The sequence below is a fragment of the Crocodylus siamensis genome, chromosome 3, assembly GCF_052110815.1.
Source record: "Crocodylus siamensis isolate JL-2025a chromosome 3, ASM5211081v1, whole genome shotgun sequence".
In the NCBI taxonomy this organism is placed as follows: Eukaryota; Metazoa; Chordata; order Crocodylia; family Crocodylidae; genus Crocodylus; species Crocodylus siamensis.
This window is the reverse complement of record NC_143397.1, coordinates 54,265,706-54,292,487: the sequence shown is the minus strand read 5'-3', so window position 1 is coordinate 54,292,487 and position 26,782 is coordinate 54,265,706. Positions and strand designations below refer to the sequence as shown.

The window sequence follows — 26,782 nt, the reverse complement described above, 5'->3', positions numbered from 1 at the left end:
TTTTTAATTCATAATGCTGGTTCCCCCCGGTAGAGTCCGAAGGAAATAAAGGCAAGCAGGGGAGCAAAGAGAGAGAGAGAGAAAGAAGACCACCCACCCCGGGCCCGGCCGGCGCTGAGGAAGGGGCTGCCCCCAGCCCTGGGGAACGGGCCGGGCTGGGCGAGCGCAGGGACGCGAACTACAACTCCCAGCATGCAGGTCGGAGGAGAGAACGGCACCGGAAGTGCCCGGGCGACCGCTGCTCCTGACCGGAAGTGGGGGTCATTCGTCGTTCCTCCTCCTGGCCCGCAGGCGGGCGGCGCGCGGGGCGCGTCACGGTAACGGCACCGCTCGGGCTCCCTCCCTGCAGGGGTCGCGCGGGGGCGGGCGCGGGCGCTTGTTGCCGCCGGGACTGCGGGGACAGCGCATGCGCCGCTCAGGGTCTCTCCCCTCGCCCCTGTGCAGCAGGGTTTGAGAGCACTTGTTTTAAGCCTTTGCTCCTCCGACCTTCGCTCATGTCCCTGCTGTGTCTTTTCTTTGCCCCAAGCCATCACTGATACGCCCCCAGTGGCTCCCTGATGGAGGGTTGTAGCTGTACCTGGTGCACAGGCCCCTTGGCCACTCGCGTGTGCGGGCATTTTCACAGGGCCGTGTCAGCCACCTCCTTGGACTCACTGCGGCGGACACTATCCAGTGGCTCTGCTCAGCATTCCCCCTCGGGGCACCTGTTTAAATCTGATACCTTGCTCCTGTCCATGCTTTATCTTTTATTTTTCCCATTATTTCAGTTGATACACACCCAGAAGCCCCCTCTAATAAAGGCGAGTAACCGTTGCTCTGTGGGCCTAAGCCCGCTTTGCCCCTTATGCTGCAGATAGGCCTGACCCTTATCTCGGTGGCTCCCCGCCTTGGAGCACTTGTCAGCCTCTAACCCTCACATCATTTCAGCTGTCCCAAGGAATCAGTCGGTACGTAACCGATAGCTCTGTCAAACAACAGCGGGTGGGTAGGGTAACTGTTTGTGAGCTGGCACATGCCTATGTTTCCTCTCTGCACCAAATAGGTTTAGCCCAGTCTGCTTCACGTATAGGCCTGTCTCTCTTTTTTTCCTGTGTGACACCACTGCCAAGATACAATGACCGGGAACCCACCGTCTGCAAAACCTTTGGCCCGCCAGGGTTATGTCACACCATTACTGTTTAGAGTTGGTATCTGAGAGGATGAGCCTAACAGCCCCGTGTAGAGTTGAACGGGGCTGTATGGCTTCTGCGAAGGATACAGGAGATGTTACACAGCTCTCATCTGAATTACTTCCTTCTTAGGAGAGAGGCAAGAGTTTCTGAAGGTGATGACTTTCATTGGACCAACCAGGTAGTGGGGGTAGGGTTAGACAGACTTACAAATGCTTCTTTCTCAGGTCTGATGAGAACGAAGCAGATAATCTAGATTTAAACCTATGCCAGTGAAAAGTGCAAGATTAGCAATGATGCTCTTGCATTTCGGAGCCAGTGAACTGCATCATGGTTGGGCCAGCATCCACTAACCTGTTGGTGTCCCGATGAAGCTCTAAATCAGCTATTCTCAACTGGCATGCCAAGGTGTGGTGGGATGCCGCAACGTTAGCACTGTTAGGTGCAAACATGTACACATGCATGGGCGACTGGTGCCACTATAGTTGGGGGGGGCACATGCCCCCCCCCCCCCAGTGACCAGTCAGTGATGGGGGGGGAAGTCCCCCCACCGTCAATCTTGCTGACCAGGGGAGAGGAGGTCCTGAGATGGCCGATCAGTGTGTCTGTGGCCACTTCCAGGAGCACTGTTTCAGCTGGCAATCGCAGAGGGGACACCAGCACTCCGTAAGTGGCGAGCACGGCCAGTCAGTCATGCACCCCTTACATGTCACCACTGTAGACATGATTTACAGGATAAACCCTGAGATTATAAATGGGAATCCAGTATGTCAAAAACATTCTGACCTGTGGTCTTCCTGAATTCTTTATAACAAGAATTGCTATATAGTAAAAAACAAAAAGTGAAAACTAAGAGCTGGCATTTTCCAAGGGCTGCCTGCAGTCTGAAAAGGTTAAAAACCACTTAATAAAGGGAAGTACCTGTGAGTAAAATGGCTAGACTTCCATGGACATTTATTTGTGTTGCAGTAGCACCATTGATACAAGATTAATGTCTGTCTTTGTGTATATTTGGAGGGATTGAATATGTTTTTGAATGTTAAATCTGTTCTTTTATGGGTTAGATTCATTTTAAAAAATTAAAAATAATGGCTCCATCCCTCATTTGAAGGTGCTGTCTTAATATCTGGGCACGTTTTCAGTCCACACTTTTTCTCTAAAATCAGCCTTCCAAAAATGGGGCTAATGTTTTATCAGGGAAGCTGATTTTTCCTTTCTGGAAAAAATCCTACAAGAATAGAAACATAGAGACAGTGTGCTACAATGGCTCCCACTTTTCCCTGGGGCACCAGGCAGGAGGGACAGTGTCCCATGTTAACCCTCTCACAGCTGCTGATGAGATAGTAGCTTTTGGCTGAAGAGTCACTGAGCTGGCTGGGGATGAGCAGGTTGCTGCATGCAGTAAACTCTTGGGTATAACTCTAGAAAAATCTTTTTCTACAGACTGTCTTCCAAAAACAATGTCTGTCTCTTATTTGTAGGTATGTGGTATGCAAATAAATGTAGTATTCGTGTTCTTTATTCTTCTTTTTTAATTATATGAAATCAAAAGTATCATGAATATGTTTTTGGACACATTTCTGTTTTTTCAACCTAGTTGAGATAATGACAGCCCTTGAAAGGAACCCCAAGCAGCAGATGATTTCTCAGCTGCATAATTTTGCTTCTGCTGGTGACACAGCCAGGTTGAAAGCATTGCTGACACAGTCTCCATCCCTTATTAATGCAACATCCGAAAATGGTTGGACAGCTTTAATGTATGGTGCTAGGAATGGGCACCTTGAGATTGTGCAGATTCTTCTTGAAGAAGGGTAAGAAACAGATTCATTTTCTTCAAAAGAATTTACTGGATTCCTTGCTTCCCCTTTGATGTGCTCTCTCTGAATTACCACCATATTCAGGTCCATAAATGAGTAAACTTAACTATGTGGGTCATGAGAAGAAAAACCTTGCAGAGCAAGTCACTCAAGGCATTCTAATGCCAGATTAGTTTATAGTTGGTACTCCTGTAGGTCCATGTATGTCTAAAAACATGTTTTAAAAATATTTTTTAAAAGGGGTGTCAAGCATAAGTCCTGCAGCCTGGATTTGGCCTGCAGAGTCAAGTCATTGGGCCCAAAGAATTGGTTCATCCGGCCCACATTTTTAATGAGGGAATTTCTCTCACCAGCAGTCAAGTACCTGGGCTATGCCCATGGAGTTGGAGCTGATGCAACAACATGCCTTGTTCCTGCAGTAGCAAGCAGGTGCCCACAATGCCAGGCTTCTTCCTGTAGTATTCTCCCAAGCCCTTGGCAGGCAAGCTGGGGAACGCCACAGTGTTGTACCCCCAGCAGCACCATGAACAGAAGCCTGGCACTGCAGTATGTTCTGGCAGCAGCAACCAAGCCCCTGGGATGCTTGGTCCCAGGCACCATGTGTGCAGCATCCAGCAATATGGGGGGGAGTCCATAGTAGGGTGATGTGAAGCCTTGGTCGCTGATTCAGTTCAGCAGAGGTTCGCCCCTATTCGGTGGCCAAATCTCTGAATTTGAATTGAATCAGGAGACCGTTTAATCCTTCCGAAACGATTTGGAAAGATTCAGAAAGATTTGATGATTCAGACATAGACACAACTTTAAATGTTTTTTCTACATACCTCAAGGTACCATGTGGCTCGTGAATGCTGAGATGGTGGGGCGGATGGAGTGTCCCACAGGAGCGGGGTGGAGCGGGGAGGTCCCCAGCATGCTCAGCAGTAGACTGGGAAGTGGATCAGAAGCACTTCCAGTCCACTTCTGAGTCCGCCAGGGAGCATGGTGGGGGCCTCCCTCGCACCCCCCCCGCTTAGCAACTGATACCTCCTGGATCTGGGGAGGCACCTGGGGTCTCCCCCGAGCCAGGGGGGCCTTCAGCATTGGACCTAGAAGTGAACCGGAAGTACTTCCAGTCCGCTTCCGGATTTGTCACCAAGCACATGGGGCGTGGGGGCCTCCGTGCTCCTGTGGGACGCCCCATTCATCCCACCATCACAGCATTCACGAGCCGCACCTGGTACCTCAGGGTACGTAGAAAAAATATTTAAACCTGTGCCTGTGGCCAAGTCACTGATTCCTTGAATCAGCATCAAATCTTCAAATTCTGATTTGGCCGATTTGAATTGGGACAGTGATCCAAATCAACAAATCAAATCACCATGCCCAATTTGGGCGGAATCCAAATCTGAATCAAATATGGCCTGTTTTCCATACCCCTAGTCCATAGATATATTCTGGCCTGTGGGGCTGCTCCCTTACCACTCATCCTGCTTTGGATCAGTCATGCACCACTCATTTGACCCTCATCTGACACTGCTGGTTTAAAAGATATAAATAAATTCTCTCAGTAAAAGTTACCATCTCTGCCTTGTTTTCACTTTTCTCAGCCCATGGTAGAACTCCCCAGACTATTAAAAGTTATTTTTACACTTGATGGCAGTGATGAAAGAGCAGGACACAACTCATTTTAAAATTAATAAATCTGAATGTTCCAGTTTGTTTTTTCAGTGGATATTTAGGTCTGTAATTTTGTATCTGCTTCTATGTTGTAATGCAAAATAAATGTGCTTTCATATTTTTCCTGGCACATTTGTAAAAAAGTACCCCAGTACCAGTGAGGGATTTTCTTTGACTTCTTAATGTTTTAGCACAAATATTGTCAAATGAGTTTGTGCACGGCCACACTACACCTTTATCAAATAAAACCCTAATCAGTGCTGAATTTTTCTGTTTAGTGCCCTGGCACTTTTCTTGGCACTTGTGCTTCAGTTGTTTCAACTCCTTTCTCTCATGCGCCACTGCACTTGTTTCTTTTGAAGGTATAACATCTAAAAAAGAAGGAAGACCACTTACCATTTTCAAACGCTATATCAGTGCATCACTCAGGGTCAAAGAGAGACTAGCATGTTAAAGTAGCCTGCTTTGAAGTCAGTCACTGCTAGATATTTCTGCAAATGTCACTGCAAGCAATGAAAACAATGTAAGAAACACCTCAAAGCTCTGGGGAGACTCTTGTGAGTCATCAGAAGGCTAGATGAGACTGATTGAAAGGGTAAGTCTTCTAAACTAAGGCCTGAGTCAGATATGGGGTCCAGTTGAGCTGCAATTGGCACAAGACAAATGGAGAGCAAAATTGGCTTTAAATTACATTTTGGACCCCTAATCCTGGACCTGGCTAAAGTTGGTGCTGTCAATGGCATGATTAAGATTAATCTAAAAGGCAACTGTAATTTGCAGATTGTAACTGTAATTTGTAGTTTGTCTGTGGGCTGTTTTGTCCGCACCCTTTTTTAACCAGCTACAAATTCATGGCTAGGCCCACCATGGATTACAGTTTCTGTGGCCTGTCTTATTGTGGAGTCCTTGAGGCAGAAAGAGTTCTTGGAGTCAGATTTAGTTTTTTTCCAATAATGAGGACTCTGTCAGTTTCAAGGGAGAGAGAAACTCTACCACTGAATGCTGACACTAATACTAAAATATCTGGATGTAAGTTTTCATTTCTATTAAGAGAATGCGGGTCATAAAGGAAGAGAAGCCGTATCCAAGAAAAAAGTGGCTTTCAAGGATTGTGGGTAGCTATGGTAGGTAACCAACTGCTGAACAGGAATTGCTAGTGTAATGCTATGAGTTAATATGACCCCAGATGTATAAGCAGGGATATTATCAAGGAGTATGGAGATAATATTGCATCTGTGTACAGTGCTAGTGAGACCACTTCTAGAATACTGTAGCCAGTTTTGCATCCATACTTTGAAAAAGGGCATTGAAAAATTAGATGGACTTTGGTAAAAAGTGCAGAGAATTATTTGAGATATGAAAAAAGCAGCTTGCTATAAGGAATTTAAAGGAGTTCAGTTTGCTTAACTTATTGAAGAGAACAAAAGAGGTGACTCAGTCACAGTCTGCAAGAGCCTGCAGAGGCAGTAGATAGGACACTTTAACTTGGCAGACAGATACAAGATGCAGTGGCTGGGAACAAGAATAATTCATGCTGGAAATGAGCAAGTTTTTAAACAATAAAGATGATTAATCACTGAGACAGATGGCTAAAGGATATGGTAAACTTCTGTTATTTGAAGTCTTCATTTGGATGTCTTTCTAAAACATAAGTTCCAGTTCGAGCATAAGCAGTCGACCTCAATGCAGGCATATCTGCATGAAATATGTAGTTACCTGTGTATCAGACAATATGGTCCTAATGGTTGTTTTTGGATGTAAGATCTGTGAGGATTTTCCTGGCCCTTTTATTTTTGTTTTTCTGAGGTGAGCATTTTTATCTTAATTTGTTTTTCTTTCCACCCCTGGGAATTTGGCTTTCCACAAAGTCAAAGAAACTTACTGGAACATTCATAGAAACTACATTTCTACATTGTAAGGAGCCAACCTTACACCCTCTCCCTTATCTTCAAGGATCAAGTATTTTATAGGGATATTTTGCTAATCTCTTTCTAGAGCAGCAAGAGCACCTTCTTGTGACACCAGACATTTAGAGACAAGGATAAAAAGAGACCAGTTGGACAGACTTGACTTTTAAACACTTTAAAAGGAGGGGAGGAGTTGCATCAACTGTTATGTCTACTAAATAAAACCATGTTAAAGTTGCAACACTTTTGGAACAATATTGCTCTAGAAGGCACATAGGCATAATCATTGCATGTTAATAGTTAATACTAGCATGTTCAGTACTGATACAATTGTTATATCTGTCTATGTGCTTACTTCCTTTCATGGATGCTTGAAATCAGGGGCAGATCCAGAGGGGGTGCAGTGGCGTCGCTGCATCTCCCTTTTGGATTGGACTGCACTGCAGAAGCCTCCAGGGACTTTTTAAATTTCCTAAAACAGGTGAAAATACTCCCTCCCTGCCTGCCTGCCTTTCCCCACTGCTCTGAGGGCAGAGAAGAACCAGAGCCTTACTGGGAAGTGGGGACAACAGCAGCAAGGATGGAGAGGGGTTCCCCCTGCACTGTGACCAGGCAGGGTGGGGGGAACTTTCCAGTCACCCAGTTGCTATTGTGCCCTCCCCAGCTGACCCCAGCCCCTGCTCATCCTGGTTGGCTCTGGAACTTCCCTACCCCCAACTGTGGAGAATGCAGCTGGAGCAGGCAGGAGAATGGGCAGGATGGGAAGAAGAGGAGGGGTAGACTGCCTCTGAACAGAAAGGGAAAGGAAGAGGGTATTTTCACCTGCCTTAAGATTTTAGAAACTCCTCAGTAGCTCCTGCAGCCTGGTTTGCCTGGACTGATGGGGCAGAGAAAGCAAGGAAGAGGGGGGTTGTGGCTTCTGCACCTCACTTTGGGAAATTCTGGATCCGCCCCGGTTGAAAATCACTGTTCTCTCTGTAACTGAAGCAATTGTTGCTTTGATCCAAGTCTCCTTTTAGTCTCCTTTTATTGTACTGCATCAAAATTGCCATTAGGCGGTTTGCTCAGTGATCTACTCTGCTGGGCTGTTGAGACTGTATGAGCTTTTTTTATCATTAAACCTTTGAATGTTCAATACCCTATATAGGTTGTGTGGCCTTAATAAGGACTATTTCAAACTTCCAAAGCTTAATGGCCTCAGATATGCATCCTCACAAGTAAGAATATACAGCAGGAAGACCCTCACAGACCACACTTACTCCACTAACCATTGTTTATCTTTTCTGTTTTTAATAGATGTGACAAATCCATTGCCAATAAATCAAGGCAGACTGCACTGGACATTGCTAAATTTTGGGGGTATAAGCATGTCGCGAATTTACTGGCTAATATTAAGGATGGGAAGACACTTATCTCCTTGCCAAATGAAGTGAGGGAATGTGAAAATTATTTCAGCAGGACACTTTTGGACAGAAGAAGTGATAAAAGAACAGATTATAAATGGCTAAGCAAAAAACAGAGCCATACAACTACAGTTTACATCCTTTTTTCAAAGTTAAGTCCACTGGTTACTTTAGCAGGAGAAGAGGACAGTACCCAGCAGCCAGAAGTCAGGCTTTGTAAGCTGTGCCACAAGGATGTCAAGGAATATATGACGGAAGAAGTCATCTTGATTTTTCTTGGAGTAGAACTTCAACGGAATAAAGACTTGTTAGCTACTCACAATGGAGGAGTTTTAAAAGAAGTTAAAGAGGATGGATTAGTTGCTTGGTTTGCTGTTAGCATAGATTCTATCTCCGCTGAGCAGTTTAAACAGAAGCATCAAGATTGTTATTTTCTTCATCCTCCAATGCCTGCACTCCTGCAGTTGCCTGAAAAAGAAGCTGGTAAGGTGCCTAAAATGCAAATTTAGCAACTCTTGAATCAGAAAGAAGGAATAGGTGAATAGCATTTAAGATACCTTGGCCTCTTTACTGAGTATATATCTGACCTTCAGCAAGTCTATGGCCAATCTGCACCTCTCACTGATACCTTTATATAAACTGACCATATTCAGATCATCCACAAAGGAGAGTTGAACTTTAACTCCTTGTAACATAACTTTTGAGATCTTTTGAATAGTGCAAACTGTTATAGAAAGATCAAATTTAAAATGACAGAAACAGGCTTTCTGGACCAGCAGATTTAAGAAGTCATTTGCTCAAGCAGTCCACAAGGTCATCCATTCTGAATCCTCCCATCCACCATAGCACAGAGCTTCCTAAGAAAAAACTAAATATCAGTATTCCACAAGTGAATGTGGGGGGAACAAGTATATCACATGTTCCTTGCTACTGTAATGGTAGGGAATGTGTTAAATGATCCAGAACAGTTCTCCATGTGGTAGAGAAAAGAATAAACTACCCAAGTCCTTGCCAATCTGTAAAATTCCTGATGCCAAATTGATTGCCCATCACCATAGATAAAATAGTCAGTTTTAGTTGAGATTCAGTTACCAATTTTTACTGTCTAGAACTGGTTGTGTGTAGAATTTGGCCTATACACAGTTGAAAGATACTAGCATCAGCAAAATATGGTGATGAGATTTTAAAACCTCATGGTTTTGTGTGTAAACCATCCATGTGTAAATGCAGAGATATTATTACATCAAAATCAAGTGAAAAAACATTCCCATATATAGATGACAAGTATAGAAAAGAGGATCCTAATGAACAGTTTTTGAATACTTACATGAGAAGAAAAAAAAAGTATTCTGGTGTGCATACTATATATATATTCTGGTGTGCATACTAGCGCAGTAACCGGTACACATTAAAATAACACCCAAAGAGTTGAGGCCCCAGTATTCAGGGTGCTCTAGAGACAGAAATGAGACAAGGCATGCTAGAAAGGGCTTAAGGTCAAGAAATAGTGGGTATTGTGAAATAATGCACAAGAATATGTACACAAGATAGCACTAGTATTATCTTAGTCATGAGGTAAAGGCTTTGTGCTGATTCCTCCTTTGTTTAGAATTTTCCTAAAGTGCTCCTGAGTAAAAATTAAATCTCAGTTTTCCGATGTTAATCAATGTAAAACTTTTTAAAATACAGCATTCTACAGATCACCTACAATTATAAGTGATTTTTCTTGGTTGCCCACACAACCTGACTCTGATTTTGCATTTACCCTTCATTAGTATTTGTGGCAGATCCAGATGAATCAGGGCTTTGTTTAACATAGGTACAATGGAAAAGATGAAGTCTATTAAAGTGACAGTTTAAAGCTTGGTCTTAGTTCGATTTTCATGATTAATTGATAATTATGATTTCCTTGCTTTACCAAACATTTTCATAGATTCATAGATATAGGGTTGGAAGGGACCCAAGTAGATCTTCAAGTCCGACCCCCTGCCCTGGGCAGGAGAGAATACTGGGCTCATATGACCCCAGCTAGGTAGTTATCAAGCCTCCTTTTAAAGACCCCCAAAGTTGGAACTAGCATCACTTCCCTTGGAATTTGGTTCCCCTAGCCACCCTGACTGTGAAATAGTGCCTTCTAATGTCCAGCCTGATCCTACTCTCAAACAACTTATGGCCGTTATTCCTTGTTACTCCAGGAGGTGCTCAGGTGAACAGGGTCTCTCCCATTCCCTGGTGGTCCCCCCTGGTAAGTTTATAGACAGCTACCAAGTCACCTCTCAGCCTTCTCTTGTGATATTATAAAAGCTGAAAAATGTTATTTGATTTTAAATGACTTATGTTTTTTTTTTCCCTTTAAAGGAGTAGTAGCCCAGGCTAGATCCATTCTCGCATGGCACAGCCGGTATCAGTTCTGCCCAACATGTGGTAGTACAACCAAGACAGAAGAAGGAGGTTACAAGAAGACCTGCTTAAAAAATGGTTGCCCCAGTCTACAAGGTGTTCACAATACATCATATCCAAGAGTTGGTAAGCTTAAATATAAACAGATGGCTGAGGAAAATTGGTCCATGATCACTATTTAACTCATTGTCTTTGCTGTGCCTTGCTCCTTTTTAAGTCTTCCTGTTACCTCATTCAAACCCTTCTTATCTCTTTTAATTATCTCCCAGACAGTGCGTGTCTGCCAGCTTTATTCAGAGTTAAGTAGTCCAAGCTGCTTTTTGTCTGTGTTGTATGACATAATAATACAACACAACTGCAGTCTGATGTGTAGTAATGTAATGACCTTAATAGAAAGTGATGTTGCAAGTATGTATGTTAGCTATCAAAATTGATAGTGTATCAGTGATGAAGCCATGATGGTTCAGAAATTATGCAAGAGGCAAGGATTTCTTAGGGAGATATCTTTTATTGATCAACTATATAGTTGGGATAGAGTCAGATAAGCATTTGAATGCAAGACCTGATAAAGAAGGTGGGAGAGGGAGGGCAGGGCTTAACTGGTGCCCGGCCTGCCAGAAAAGTAGGCCACCACTGATTTAGGGTAAGAGATAACAGTTGCAGCACAGAGAAACAACACCACCACTGCTACAAGTGAAAGTGGCCATAGGTGCTCTGTTTGTACTAAGTTTATTTCTCTCAGCAATGAGAATGCCTGCTGGTTAAAATTTCACAGTAAGTCCAGTAGGTGGATCTCAAATGAGTTCTGTGGATCCTAAATAGGCAAGCTGCACAGTCCTTTCAGAATGGTATTAGTTCTGGACACACAGTACCTGAATGAGTCCCCCAGGGAACTTTGCTAGCAAAAACTTAGAGACACCTACGAACTTTCAGATGCCAAAGAGATTGGGTGGAGATTTGTAGATCACACTCTCAGACTTTGGCACTTAAGTCGCTTCGTATGTCTGTGCCTTATGACTTGCCTGGAAATCTGGGACAGGCAAGGGACCCGAATCCTCATGTCAAACCATAAATTAGTGTTTTACCATCCTTGTTATTCTTTTAAAAGCTTGAGTTTTCTTCCCTTTGCTGTGGTCTCCCTATCTTTTTTTGCCCTGCATCATCTTTCTTTGACTTCCTTTTCCTCTCTCCCATCACCTTGTCAAAGACAAGACACAAGATGATTCAGAAGGAAAGATGACATTTCTCTCTTTCCTTGCCTCTGTTGTTCTGCCATTTTATTAATCCTACTCGGTCCACCATTCTCTAGTGCTTTTTGGGCTACAGTGAAACTTAATAAACCCATTAACAGTTTTTTCTTCACAGTCATTAGCTTAATAAACTGAGACAATAAATAGGATTATATATCTGAACTGAACTGTTAGTTGGTTTTTGGTTCTTTTTATTAAAAAGATGACAGCCAGTAGGACTTACAGTTTCTACTATGTCCCCACAGGTACATTCTGAGTAGGGCACCAGTCTTTGAAAAGTACTTGCCTACTGGCATTACTAAATCAGTCTGACAGAAGGAGAATACAAGAGGGGCAAACAGGCAAGAAACTAAAAACAAGTAGAATGTAGAATAAGATGGAGAGAAAGAACAGAAAGCAGATATAAAATATACATATTAACATAGTTATAACAAGGAGTCCAAGATGGGAAAGAAAGGGTAGGGGCATGATATAGAAAGAGGGGAAGGACCGAAGTAGAAATAATAGAAAAAAATGGGGAGAAAACACAAAAATAGAAGTAGTTACACATGAAAGAAAGACTTGAGGAGAGGAAGAAAAGAAACAAAAAAAGGAAAGAGAAAACACGGAATGTGCCAAGGAAAGGGAGTGATAGCTAGAAAGAGAAATTTGACCAAAGTAAGAATGAAAAGACATTACTGCATTGCAATCATAATAATACATAGTTGTTTCCTATCTGTGACCAAAGAAGAGGTTGTGGTAATTTGTCTTTGCTGAAAGAACTGTTGTTTTGTGTTGGACATATAATTAAGTTAATGCTGAGAATCCTTTAACACAGGGCTATCCAATTTCTAAGCAGCTGGGAGCCAAATGCTCTGTGGGCCACCCCAGTGGGGGCTGCATACTCAGGAACTACACAAATGGATCCTCACTGCACTGAATGTCCATATGGGTACCCCAACCACCACTGCCCTCCAGAGACTCCATCTGCTGTTGCAGCCACAGAAATGGGGGAGTGGTGGCTCACTGGGAGCCCAAGGCCACAACTTAACTCCTCCCAGGCCACAGGTGGCTTGCACGTTGCCAGTTGGACAGCCCTGCTTTAATGGGTTGCATGGTTAAGTGATCATTTATTTCCTGAATTTCAAGCCGTGGCTGGTAGGGTACCCCTGCTAGACATATATATTACAAAGTCACACTAAACAGTACCTTGTTTAAAACCACTGCTTTCCCCAAGCATTTTCCAAGAGTTTAAGCTCTTAAAGATATTGTATCTGTATTTATATACATTAATATTAAATAGGGATTATCCACGACTGAATTTGTTTCTGTATTTTGAGCCAAGAAATGCTAAATTTGAACAGATTTCTTTCATATGCATTCCAGATCCTGTAGTGATAATGCAAGTCATTCATCCAGATGAGAACCAATGCCTCTTGGGTAGAAAGAGTACGTTTCCTCCAGGCATGTTTACCTGCCTTGCTGGATTTGTAGAACCTGGTGAGATTTTCCTCATGATGTTGGTGTCAGTTCATTTTGTATTTACCCAGTCCACTATTGAAATTGTTTGTGGTTTTTCAAAAGGATTTTCCTGGATATTGATTTTAAATACACTGAAAAGAATTTCAGAAGTTTCATAGTTTTTAGGGGTTGGAATGGACCTTACAGATCATTGGGTCAGCCCCCTCTGCATTTGGGCAGCAGAGACTGCTCAACTGGCTTGGACATGGGGGCTTACTTATTCCAAGGTGACCCTGTGTCCGAGTCTCAAAATATGACACTGTTCATACCAACAACTACTCTGGCATGTTGAGCTGTCTCCAAGCTTCAGTCTCAGCTGAGTGCAGGTGCACAGCACTGCAGGAGGCGAGCAACCCCCTTCCACTCCCCCAAGCTGGAGAGTGCCACTTTGTCCAGTTCTCAGAGGGGTTTAAAATGGGACTGGCCCAGCAAAAATGAAATGTATGGCCATCTTCCTTATTTCTTTTACTTAAAGAAAAAATAACTGTGCACAACCCATTTAAAGGTCTCAAAGACTTTGGCATTAGTACTTCATTGAGATAGGACTTCTACTGTTGTGTTCCAGCAACAATCCCCAAGACAGTCAGAAGTAAGTGGGCACTGTGTTGTCAAAGCAGAAGCGAGGTTTCAGTAGGAAGTGTTCATTTCTTAGGACGTTCCACCTAACCATGACTCTTTCTAGCAGTGTGCAGAGATCCCCGAAATAGTTCTGAATGTCTATACAATACAACGCATGCCATGCAGAGACAACAGCCTGGGTCCCAAAACTACTATGGCTGTACCAGTACAACACTTCCCCTGAACTGACAAAACCATGCTGTCAGAGTTAGTTAGCATGCATATATTTCTACAAGTAGTTGTGTTGCAACATATAGACATACCATATTTCTCTCTCAGAACTGACTCCTCAAATAAGAACTGTTAACTTGTAAAGCCAACAAGTGATTTCAGATTTAAAAGCCAAAATCCCCCAAACCTCAATACTAAATACTCAGTTTTGTTTGTTCTCCATTTAAAATGGCCAAAGAGGTTTTTCTTAAGTTTTCAAAAGGGCCCACCACCAAAAACAGCTGTCTTGTAGAGTCAGACCAAGCATGAGAAGTTCAAATGAGAATTATTTTCTGAGAAATTTTCTTACGTTAGGATCAAGGGAAAGATTTTCACTAACAGTCATTTTAAGGATTTAGCTGCTAATATAAGGAATTAAGTACACATTTCTATTTTTTATAGGAACTGAATTAGTTATCTTTTGCTCATTTCACTGCATGTTGTGATTCAATTACTTAAATAGCTTCCAAACAGTGTTGTAATTACTTGCGTGCTCTATTTATATTGTTCCACATCGGTTCAAATAAATATACATGTCTTTTAGGGATATCTTATGCTGAATATTCCACATACCTTGTCAGATTTTTTTTTTTTAAAGGAACATTCTCAAAATTGGATATTTCTTTAGCAAAGTAATTTCAAATCATTCCATTTTCTGAAAGTGAATTCTTTAAGTTCCAGGACCTGATTTTTAAAAAATATATATTTTAAAATATATCTTTATACTGTTTTCTTTTTCCTGGGTGATAATATACAAGGATTTTTTTTTTCAGCAAGGTAGAAACTAAGATTGAATTCAGCTGGACTACGTATGTACTTAGAATGAAGCAAGTGGTTAAGTGACTGCAATATCCTGAACTTAAATAACTCTATAAAAGAATGCAAAAAGTTAAAAAGTATTGTAAAATGTATAGGAAAAAGAGAAAAGAATTTTTGGTAATCTTCTTTCAGTAATAATAGTCTCAAATATTTATAGTGATAGTAAATACAACATACTCAGACAGAAATGAGATTTGGGGGCTAATGAATTTCCCTTTCAGGTGAAATCTTTTCCTTTGTTGTCTAAATTGTTCAGATAAACTGAACTCATTCACTGCCGTGCACAAACCAGCAGTGAAGAAAAGGACTCTACATGTTTAGAATAGAGGTTATATCTTACATTGAGTTACATGTTTTTGTCACAGGTGTGACTTGAACAGTTTTTTGTATCAAATGTCATTGGGGGTTTTTTTTGAGGTGTGGGGGCAGAATTCTCTCATATGTTGTAATACATCTTATTCACAGACCATAATGCATAGCCAAGTCTACAAATTCAGCTAATGAAACTAATGCTGTATGGATGAACAATCTCAGAATCCATTTTTGTTTGTTTGTTTCCCTTCTTCTAACTTCTTTATTTTTCAGTTCTAAGCTCAGCTAAAGACTGTAGTATTGGAAATCTCAGAGGGCAGAATATTATGTTATTTCCATGCTAATTTTGCTCAATAAAGAGATTTGTCTACTTTGGAGAAACAATTAATGATCCTCCCAAATACTTCCAGGAAGTGTCTCTCATTAGTTTGGTCAGGGAACTTAAGGCAAAGACTAGCAAAAAATAACTGGATATTATTCACAAAAGAGAAGCACAAAGTACTAAGGAACAATGATATTGTATTCCTAGCATTGGTTACTGTTCAGTCTGGCAGAAGAATGGTGGATTGCTTTGTGCTATAGATTTTATAGAATAAAGGTAATATTTAATCACGTTATAGTCATGTCTGGGCACTCATCGTTTGTCAAAATGTTGTGTTCTATGAAAAATTATGATATATATGAATCCTTAAATTAAAAGTAAAAGTTAGGGAAATGTCAAAAAACTTCAGTTAAAACCCATGTACAAATAACATATTATACATTTAAGTAATACACACGTACTTGTGGTATGTATGATGATTTTTCTTAGGAAGAGTTAAAGCTTTCTATTAATAATGAAATTAGAAGAATTTCTTTATACATTGGTTGGTGCAAAGGACATTCTTTGAGGGAGACGAAGAATCTATTAGAATGCTTAAGGTGTGAATATATTTAAATAATCTACTTTCATTTTACTCTCAGTTTTCATATTTTAAACACTTGGTTTATTTTTAACTGTAGTAATTTATGCCATTATATTTATAGGACAAACCTTAACTTAAAGTTGACAAAATTCCTTTTTGCCGTAATAATAAAACGATTGCTTCAAAAAATAATTTGAGTTAAAGTGCCTTATATTTCCTACATGTGTCCTCATTTCAGGGAGTACTGCCAGCCTGCATACTTACAGTAAATTCACATCTTAGAAATTTACAGGATGATGGTGGCACCGTGCATTTTTTTTCCATTTTGAAAATGTTGCTTTGGTATCTGCCTTTTATAACACTTCTGTGTCTCATTCTTCAGATCTGTGCCCCAGTCTGTGAACTAGACCCTTGCAGATAATTGTTCAAAGCAGTTTCAAATCTTTTGAGTCAGTTGAATGTATAGAGTGTAATCCTTGCTTGGAGCATTTTCATCAGCTGCTTGTTCTTTGCCCTGCTTGATTAGGTGAAACAATAGAAGATGCGGTTCGAAGAGAAGTAGAAGAGGAGAGTGGAGTCAAGGTTGGCCATGTTCAGTATGTCTCTTGTCAGCCATGGCCAATGCCCTCCTCCCTAATGATTGGTTGCTTAGCTGTCGCTGTGTCTACAGAAATTAAAGTTGACAAGAATGAAATAGAGGATGCCCGCTGGTTCACTAGAGAACAGGTAAAGTTCAATTTAATTTCCTTCTTGTATTGATTGTTCTGTGACTGTGTTGGTTCTGGCATACAATAGATATGTGCTTTTTCAGCAAGTTGAACAAGTACTTATACTCCCTATATCATACAATTATATTGTAATTGTAAATTGCATATAACAAAGAAAGGCAGATACTCATAAAAGACAACGCTTGTATAGCTACTTTGCGCAGACATTTTGAATGCTGTTGCCATGCTTAGGTGTTCACAGCTTGTCTTTGAGAGCATTTTTGTTATCCTGGTCCACTTCTGGTCATTTTTCTGAGGATTTTTTTGAATGCAGCTATGAGAAGTATCGCGTCTTTTACCTGCCTTTCCATTTTCTTGTCACCTAGATAATCCAGTGTTCCATAATAATTTTACCTCCCTCGCCTACAATTCCCTTGTCTTTTTTTATTATGGAATCATTCATTAGCTTCAAGAAGGAAGGCACCAGTGTGTAACATCAGTACAATATTTTTATATGGCATGCAGCCACATACTTTTTCAAAACAGTTAAACAGAACAATTTTTCACCTTTTGCATAAGCAGTCATAGTAGAAATTAAAATTTATAGAAAATTATTCAGCTCAGCTGAAATTGTAAAGTAAACTTTCAATTGTCTGAATTCCATAACCATCTCCATTTTAGTTTGGGAAAACAGGATTTTGTACACTGAGAACCTGCTGTCTTCAGCCTAGACTTCCTTGCCCCTTCCAATCCTGAATAGTGACTTAGTTCTGCAGTGGTGGATCACGCAGCTCTATTCCCAGCATACTGAACTCTATTTGAACTTACATATTAAAAGGCAACATGTTTACCTAGTACATAGGCAAAGATAGCATTGTCAAGGATTATTACTTTGGAATTCTACTATTACATATGCACTAAAATTAACTTTCTTGTGCATTGCTTTTTTCCTCTGCCTAAATATATAAAGGACATGGAAAATTATTATTTGCAAAACTGAGTAAGGTTAAGCTACTAGCCCATATATAGCTATCTAAATAAAAGTGGCTGAATTTTTGGAAATGTCAAGTTCCCACAATTTTTATTAAGGTCAGTATGAGACGCAGGTGTCCAGCATCCTTGAAAAATAGTTCTTTTTGGAAGCCTAATTTAAAGGTCCTGGTTGCTGAATATTTTACAAAGCAGAAGATGGGATAGACAGAAAAATTAAATACCATGAAGAATCCTTGCACCACAATTGAAAGAACAAGGGCCAAACTTCAGTCCTTGCTTAAGCTGCATATCCCTACGCCAGCTCTGAATTTCACTTTGTAGGACCTGTAAAAGAAAGCAATATGAACAGTATGCCCAGAGATCACTTTTTATACATCATTAGTTTGTAAGTTACAGTTGTATGAGATCATAGTACTATAATTGCAAGACAATACTTGTTAGAAAGTAATATGAACTACTTATCTACTGCAAAAACAGTTTTGAACAGTTCAATAAAATACTCCTCAGTGAAAGAGAAACAACCTCTATACATAAAATTTTAGTGAAAATTTTAGAAAAAATAGCATAATATTACAAGTGATCACACACGTATATGAAGTTCTTTATCAGGAATTGGACTCCTGGGTTCGGTTCTGGTCACCTTATCAGGGTGCAGCAGAAATAGATGTTATACTGAGACAAGGTTTAGAAGGAGGAAAATACTATCATAAAAGAAATTGGGCTTAGGGCCACTCTAGACATTCATGTAAAGGCTTGATAGGATCTGATGCATGATTGTTTCATAGTTTCTAGGGTCAGAAGGGACCTGAGCAGATCATCAAGTCTGACCCCCTGCCATGGCAGGAAAGAGTACTGGAGTCCAACGACCCCAGCAAGGTGATTGTCCAGCCTTGTCTTAAAGACCCCCAAGGTAGGAGCCCGCACCACTTTGCTTAGAAGTCGGTTCCTCCAGGTCCTAGCCACCCTGACAGTGAAATAGCGCCTCCTGATGTCTAGTCTGAATTTACCCTCTGCCAGCTTGTGACCATTATTTCTAGTCACTCCTGGTGGTGCTCGGGGGAACAGGGACTCCCCCAGTGCCTGTTGGTCCCCTCTGACTAGTTTGTAACAGGCCGCTAGATCCCCCCTCAGCCTTCTCTTGCGGAAGCTGAACAGGTTCAGGTCCCTGAGCCTCTTCCTCATAGGGCCTACCCTGCTGCCCCGTGATCATGCAAGTGGCCCTCCTCTGGACCCTCTCCATGTTGTCCACATCCCTCTTGAAGTGCAGCGCCCAGAACTGGATGCAGTACTCCAGCTGCAGCCTGACCAATGCCACACAGAGGGGAAGGATTACCTCCTTGGACCTGCTTGAGATGCATCTATGGATGCACGACAAGGTATGGTTGGCCTTCCTGACTGCATCCCCACACTGCTGGCCCATGTTCACCATGTTCATCCTGGCGTCACTGATGACTACAAGATCCTTTTCTGCTTCTGCACTGACGAGAAGGGAGTTCCCCAGTCTGTAGGTATGCTGCTGGTTGTTCCTCCCCAGGTGCATCACCTTGCACTTGTCAGTGTTGAATCCCATCCTGTTCTGATCTGCTCACCCCTGTAACCTGTCCAGGTCCAATTGCAGCCTGTTCCTCCCTTCTAGCATGCCCACATTGTGAGATTCAGCATCAGATCCAATCGTGCCTTATTGCCAGTGCAAGGGGAGCGAGCCCTAGCTGATCCTGATCCCTGGCTCCCCCAGATAGGTAGGTGGCAAGCTCTGCAGCAGCATCCCATGTGGTGCTGCAGCTGCAAGTCCCACAGATGATGAGGCTTGCAGCTGAGGCAGTGAATGGGATGCTGCTGAGGCCGCAAGCCTCATCAGCTGTGGGACTCTGAGCTGGGACAGTACACAGTGCAGTGCTGCAGCTGGAAGCCCCATCAGCTGATAGGACTTCCAGCCAAAGAGCTGGCCACACATTTAACTAATGGCATGATAAGAACGAGCCACAAAGTTATGCATTTGTTGTGGAATAACTGTGGTTTATTGCTTGTTTTATCACACCCTTACTTGATTGAAAGTGTGGCTGGGTCACAATTTAAGACAAGGCTGGGCAATGTATAGCCCATGGCCTGGATCTGGCCCACCCACAGATTCAATCCGGCCCATGTGTGGATGGCCGTGAACTAACTGGATCTGGCCCACAGGCAGGCAGCATCTCTGGCCACTACATGATGCCAGGTGGGCAGATAGCACTGCTTCATTCCAGCAGCATCAGGCATCAGCTGTGAACCTAGCTGGGACTGCCATCCCAGCAGGTGGGCAGCAGTGTCACCTGTGAACACAGCCAGCAAGATTCCAGAGCCCCAACACAGAATCGGCTGGATGTGCCCACAGCTGATGCTGCCACCTTCCTGGATCCACAGCTGATGTTGCCAGCAGGTTCTGGGTCAGTGCTCTGGGTGGAAGTTTGCACTACTCTGGGAGTGCAGTGGCATCGGCTGTGGATGCTGCTTGTAGGTTCTGTGTGTAGGCTCCTGAACCTCCCAGTAGTATCTACAGCTGACCCTGCCGCCTGCCTGCTGCAGCAAACTACAGCTCCAGCAGATTCTGAAAAGAGGGGGAGAGAGACAGAAGAGAAAGTGACATAGAGGGGAGAGAGAGAGAGACACATCCATGTACAGTGAATTGTGGGACTGGGTTCTTAAGTTACAAGTGTATGAAAAAAGATACCAAAGAAAGAGAGAGAAGAGAAAGAGAGTGAGAGAAAGATGGATATGGCCCTCAACGGGTCCTCAAAACTGAGTAAATGGCCCTCCAACCATTTGTCTACTCTCGACTAAAGAAATGATTAACTGATTAATCATGTCTTAAATGTAATGTATAGATGCCCTCAGTTTAACAAATAGACACATTAGGATATCATAGAAGCATAAAATAATGAATAACATAGTAAATCAACAGTGCTTTGTAGTGTTTCACATAATAAAATAAGACCACAGCAAGGGGGGGCTGTTAGAGAAAATAGCAAACTTAAAGTTGATAAAAGGAAATACCGTTTTACACTCACATAATCTGTGCAACTTGTTGTCCAGGGTAAAACCAAAATCTGCTCAACTCACTGTTAAGCACTAGCAAATATTGGACTTTTTCATATCAGTTTTATATTGCAGGAGAAATCAGCAAGATAAAATCTCAGTATATTTTTAGAACCATTTGTTTAAATTATTTACACTGGTTTCAAATATACAGGTTGACCGAAAGCCTTCATATAATCCCATATTTTCGGACTTCCACTCAAATGCTAATGCCTACTTTTCAGGGAGGAACTGTGCCTCAGTAATTTACTCTAACAGAGAGCAAATGCCACACTTTCTGAAAAACTACTTTAGAAAACCAAAAATGCAGCATTTTCGTTAAAGACTGAAAGCTTGCTTGTATGTTAAGAAAGAGAACTTGTAGAACAGTGTAACAGCACCATCTGGTGGTCTCCGCCAGTTATAAGCTACAGAAAGGGATTAAACATTTAAATAAAGCATGATTTTTTACAGTTAGTTTAGAAGGAAAATAAACTTGTAGACTTCAGGTGTATTTCACCTGATTGATGAGAGGGGTTTAATAAAAGCTTTGCCTGTGGTTATCTGCATCTTCCTCTGAAGTATTTGGTAGTGGCCTTTGGCTGGGATGGTACAGTTAAGGGTAATCCTACTTTGAGGAAGGGGTTATACTAGATGACCTCCTAAGGTCCCTTCCAGCCTTGGTTTTCTATGATTCTATGATAGATAAATTAAATAGACTGTTAGACCTTTGCAGTATTGTACCCATGTGTTCTTAAAATGTTAGACTGTGTATGTTTATAAGATTAATTTATGAGACAAAATCTGTATGTATTGCAGGTTGTGGAAGTTCTCATAAAAGGAAATCAGCGTTCATTTTTTGTGCCACCAAGTCGAGCCATCGCACACCAGTTGATAAAGCACTGGATTGGAATGAATTCTAACCTTTAAATCCAAGGAATTGATTTAATTTAAATTACTTCTTCCAATGACCACTAATATTGAAAGTAAGTTAGAAATAATGGATCATCTAGTACAGAGTGTAACCACAGTAACTGAGTCTTAATCCTGGCTTTTGGGTTTGCCTTGACCCACTGTCCCTTTCAGAAGTGGGTTGGAATAGGATAGTGCCCATTAATTAACCCAAACAAAAAATAGTGTCAAGATTTAAATATATTTTTGTCTTTCCCTATCACTCTTTCTTCTTACCAGCTCCTGAGTTACCTACTTTGGATCTTTTATTTGTTTGAGATGTAAGGTTTAATTTAGCCCTGATGGAAGTGGTCCCAACTCCACATAACTTTATCTAAAAGCTGCCTGTTGTCTGGGACACTCTCTGTGTAGTTATCTCCTTTTCTGTTATCTTGCTTCCTTCTTTTGTCTTGTTTTCTCTTTCTTGTCCCATATTTTATTCACCTTTTCATTTTCTTCTATCTTCATCCTGTTCCATTCTCCCTTTATCTGCAGTCACTTGCCACTCCCCTCAGATCAACAAAATACTTTTTAAAATCTAGCAACAGTAGCACTTATTGCAGGAGAAATCAGCAAGTATTAGCTGCTGCTATAGCAAGATGCTGAATGTGTAGCATTTTTGTACATCACATGAATAGCGTTGCAGCAATCCAATCTGAACTAACATACCCACATAGACATACTGTACTACACTATTATATTTGCAATAAAGAAGAGTGGGGAGCTGTCCTGTCAGCCTGATAATCAGATATTGGTATAAGGCAGTGACTGTGGTAGGTGCTGTTGAGCAGCAAACAAGTGTGCGGTAGATTGTGTTCTGGTCAGTGCATATTGTTTTAGAGAACTGCAGGGATAATTAGATTAATTAAACTAAGCATAAAAGATGCAAAAATTTAAATGATATCACAAAAATGTAAAATAAAAGGTGCTTAATATATGAGGCATTATGGAATACTGGTTATGCAGTTTGCATGTAATTGAAAGTGCTGGAGTAAAATTGAAAGTAGCCTAAATATAACAATTCCAACTGTAAAGAAGAGAAGATAATAGAGGTTAGAAAAATAATGTTAATGTATTGATATATATTTAATTTTAATAACAGTACAGTGTTTCAGATTGTTGCAGAAAATATATAAAAGCATATATTTTATATATGTTTAAGCTACAGTACCATATTTCAGATTTTGTGCCTTATAAGAAGTTAGTGACAGGAATTCAAACTATTTTCTTTCCAAAATGGAAGATTATAAAATTATATTGTTATTATGGAAACAGCTTTGTTTCTTTAATGACCTATAAGTACAGAGTGAAAAAAGTGTTATGAAAAAATTCAAAGAAGTAGACAATAATGTAATCATAATGTAATCATATAAGATTCAATCATAAAAATAATGTATAACCTGTCTTTATAATTTTCATTTACTTGGAGGAAATTGATTTTTTTTATCAGGTTAAGGAAAAGCACTGGCAAGAGCTAACAAGACATAAGTTGCTAGCCACTTCTTTTTGTTCTATCTCTATCTTTTGAGCCTAGATGCTTCCACTAGGGGCTACTGATACATGGGGGGAGATAACATAGAAAATGGGCTCAGGGACCAGATCTACAAGAAGGACTGAAGCTGAATGTTGATAAAGAGACTTGTCTCCCAGTGAGAAAGAAGCACAGGACAGAAGGAAATTGAATAGCAGTATCTTCAGGAGAGCAAAAAGAGAACACCAGGTAGCATAACATTGAATGGGAGAGGAGGACTGTGTGGCATATAGCATCTTGGTTAGGGGGAAGATGGTGAGAAAACAGAGAGTGAGAAACATGGGAGAGGGGAAAAGGAAACAACTACAGGCAATGTAAAAGTAATTCACTTATGTTAAAGCAGCTAAAAATACATATACAGTATAAAGTCTTTTACTTAAGACTGACTTTTCATGTGGGAAATTACTGTAGTTAGTATATAGAGGAAAGAATAGGATCATGACAGTGAAGTTCATAAGAGGTAGCCGCAAGATGACGTCACTGTGAGGACTCAAACTATACTATGAAATGTTTCAGAACCCATGCACTGTGAAAAAAGAAGAACAATTATCTAGTCGTTTATAATATTTTCCATTTTTTTGACAGAGGAAATGCAAGAAGTAAATAGTGAAAAATAAAGTAACATTTTAGTAGTCCTTCAGTTTAAATCATCATCTCAACAATTCAAGGAGAGACTGAAGTGTCTTGGGCCACATGTACATGGTAAACTTACAGTGCCCAGCAGCAGTGCCTCACTGCTCATGCCACGTGTCACAATACTTCCTCTGGGCAGACTGTCTTCTAAAGCAGAAGCGGTGTAGCCATGTCCATGTGATGCCACAAGCAGGTCATTTAAATGAGTGTGGGGAAATTGCCACACAACCATCCTAATTAGTTTACTCACAGCACCCCACAATGATGGCTATAATATAAAGTCACTGCTGTTGGGCTCAGTGGGTTTATCCAGTAGTCTGCACTTGCAGAGTATGCTTCCATTCTTCTATTATGAAATAAAGCTATGTTACTTGGGAAAATAAAGGCTATTTTATCTTTTAATTCACAAGTTAAAATTAAACTTTTTTTATTTTATTTTCATTCAGCTTGTCTGTAGACATCAAAATTGAATCATATTTTGAATGTACAGTATTTTCTTAAGGACGATTATTATTTACAGATTATGTACATGAATAAGGTAACTGAAAATCCAACATCACTTGAGTAAAATACTGCAGTCATTTAATGCTGTATAGCATGTTAGAACATTACTTAACCAACATACAGAAAGAGAAGGCAGGAAGAATATAATTAGTCAAGCTGGAATTTGACGAAAGTAACACCTCCATAGGTTTTTACTCTATATGTTTAATCCAAAAGACTGTTTCTGCACCAACAGTATATGCCTTAACCCCCGGTCAGTACTGAGGGAAATGCCTCTAATGCCACTTGTTGAATAATTAAAATTACTGTGGAGTTGTGGGGGGGAGCATTGTTTCTATTGAATGAAGGTGCAGCTCTGTCTCTTTCAGCATATCCCTTCCTTTCCCATGTCCATTGTGATACCAGAGCAAACAAAAACACAATGGAGAGTGTGTAGAAAAAAGAATAAGAGAAGTTTCTGAAGATATTAATGTTTTTTTCTTTTCTTGTTCATTTCAGCATTAACAGTTATTAAATCTTATTCTGTACAGTATACTTTGTATGTATTAAACATAAAATATATATGTAGCCTGTATATATAGTTACTGACAAACATGTATAATAAAATAAAAACCAGTGAAAAAGGAAATAAATTGGGAAACAGTGAACAAATATGATAAGTACTTAATAAAATTATGACTATTGTGAAGCTTTCATAGTGGCATATGTATATAAAAATGTTTCTTGTAACTCAGATGTTTTGCTGTACAGGTATAAACTTGAAAAATGTTGCTAGTTTTAATTTGCATATGGTAACATAGCAAATATTTGTTGTTAAGGTACTTCATATGAAAATGTTGCTAGTTTATTACATCTTAAATATGTGTATAGGGTAGAATAAAATATAATTCTTACCTTTCAGTCTAAAACACATAAGGGAAAGAAAGGTGCATACCATTAGGCTGATTAAAGATAGAACGCTTCTGATGCTACATGGAATTAAATATACTAATCAGATTCTGAGCTTAAGGGACAGAAATAGAAATCAAAAGAAATGGAGCAGGCCAAGACACTGAACAATATTACCTAGTCTCTTATCTTTACTTTTAATGTAAATAAATGTATTGATTCAGACTTTCCAGAAAAGACTGACAGTTGATAAGGAATTTACCCAGGTGAGTTAAGTTGATTATTATTCTGCTTTAGCTACTGCAGGGTAAATAACTTATGGTGCCTTTTTTCCTTCATTACTTGGAAGGATACATATCTGCGGTTGTGCTATTACTGCTGACCCGGGTTGACAGTACAGAAATAGATAAAGGAAAAAGGAAAAAAAATTGTTTGTACAAGTTAGCACATTAAGCCTTAACAAGAAACCTGGAACATCCATTGTTAGCTCATAAAACCTAACTATTCATGCTGAGTGTTAGCAACTGGAGAATCTGAGTATTTAAGAAAAATTAATCTTGGCTCATAATGACAGTAAGTACTTACTTAAATATTTTTAATTTTAAAGAATTTGTTAAAATGTTGGACACAGATATTAATGCCATATAATTATAGTCATTTATTCCCATTTTTCTGTTTCTATAAAGTATAGAAATTGTGCTTTAATTTTACACAACTGAGTGCAATCGTGGGAATTAGCAAACTTTACTTGAGTGTATAATTTAATATTATGAATTATATATAAATGATGTTTTGCTAAATGACAGATAATTTAAGAGTAAATTGTGGTCCCTGGTGTTAAATTTGCCATGTTTTATAGAAAGAGACTTAATTAAAAACATAAATCTTCAATTTTCCAGTAAGAATACAAACTAAAGCTTTCTAGTGCTTATATTGCCCTCTTCTGCAGTAAGATAGAATTCAAGGAGCAATTAGGGTGATGGTAGCGGTGAGAAATGATACTGATAGAATATAGAGGTAAGGTGTTTTAGCCATGGGTGACTGTTACATACTGCTGAGTTGGCAAGTTAGCTTATCAACTTGGCAGTTGGTTATAGTTAGGGAACTGAAACTGAATAGGTATTTTCTTGCCATCACTTCTGACATATTTAACAACTTCAGAGGAATTTTTTCATACAGTAGGAAAAAGAAGCATTCTACCACCAACCTTCTACCCTGCAAAAATATGAAATCAAGTAACAAGTATCTTCTCAATGTACTTATCTTAAACTAAAAGCCAATCTATACAGATATCTTAAATATTGAACAGATTCTATTGTATCATTGTTTATCACCCTAAATAAGTCTTTGAATTCTATTTCACTTATCACTGCTGCTTCAGGCACACAAGGGGCTGTATAATGTATCAGGACCACCCCCAGCTTACAAAATGGGAGTTTTAAAATATCTAGGAGGTCCTATACTGCAAGTTACCAGGTTGGTGTTTTTCTTCTGAATGTTTAAAAAAATTTTTTTGCACCTATAGAATTTTTTTATATTCTATAGGCACATTGGATCA

General features: G+C 40.3%; 1 protein-coding gene across 4 annotated transcripts; it reads left to right on the top strand.

Annotated features, from left to right (window-relative positions):
- The first annotated feature begins 186 nt into the window (after positions 1 to 186).
- NUDT12 (nudix hydrolase 12) lies at positions 187 to 26,097 on the top strand. 4 transcript variants are annotated; one of them, XM_090038350.1, is made up of 8 exons: positions 243 to 317; positions 768 to 947; positions 2,767 to 2,980; positions 7,846 to 8,435; positions 10,311 to 10,478; positions 12,968 to 13,081; positions 16,493 to 16,692; positions 21,537 to 26,097. In XM_090038350.1, exons 3-8 carry the CDS (start codon positions 2,775 to 2,777, stop codon positions 21,645 to 21,647), a joined length of 1,389 nt encoding a protein of 462 aa, XP_089894476.1. In that variant the 5' UTR covers positions 243 to 317; positions 768 to 947; positions 2,767 to 2,774; the 3' UTR covers positions 21,648 to 26,097. The 4 variants fall into 4 exon arrangements, 3 of the variants coding, with proteins under 3 accessions (XP_089894478.1, XP_089894476.1, XP_089894477.1); XR_016441215.1 differs by lacking the exons at positions 243 to 317; positions 768 to 947 and adding exons at positions 1,019 to 1,324; positions 18,452 to 18,576 and having other exon boundaries at positions 21,537 to 21,654; XM_090038352.1 differs by lacking the exon at positions 768 to 947 and having other exon boundaries at positions 187 to 317.
- The last annotated feature ends 685 nt before the right edge of the window (positions 26,098 to 26,782 follow it).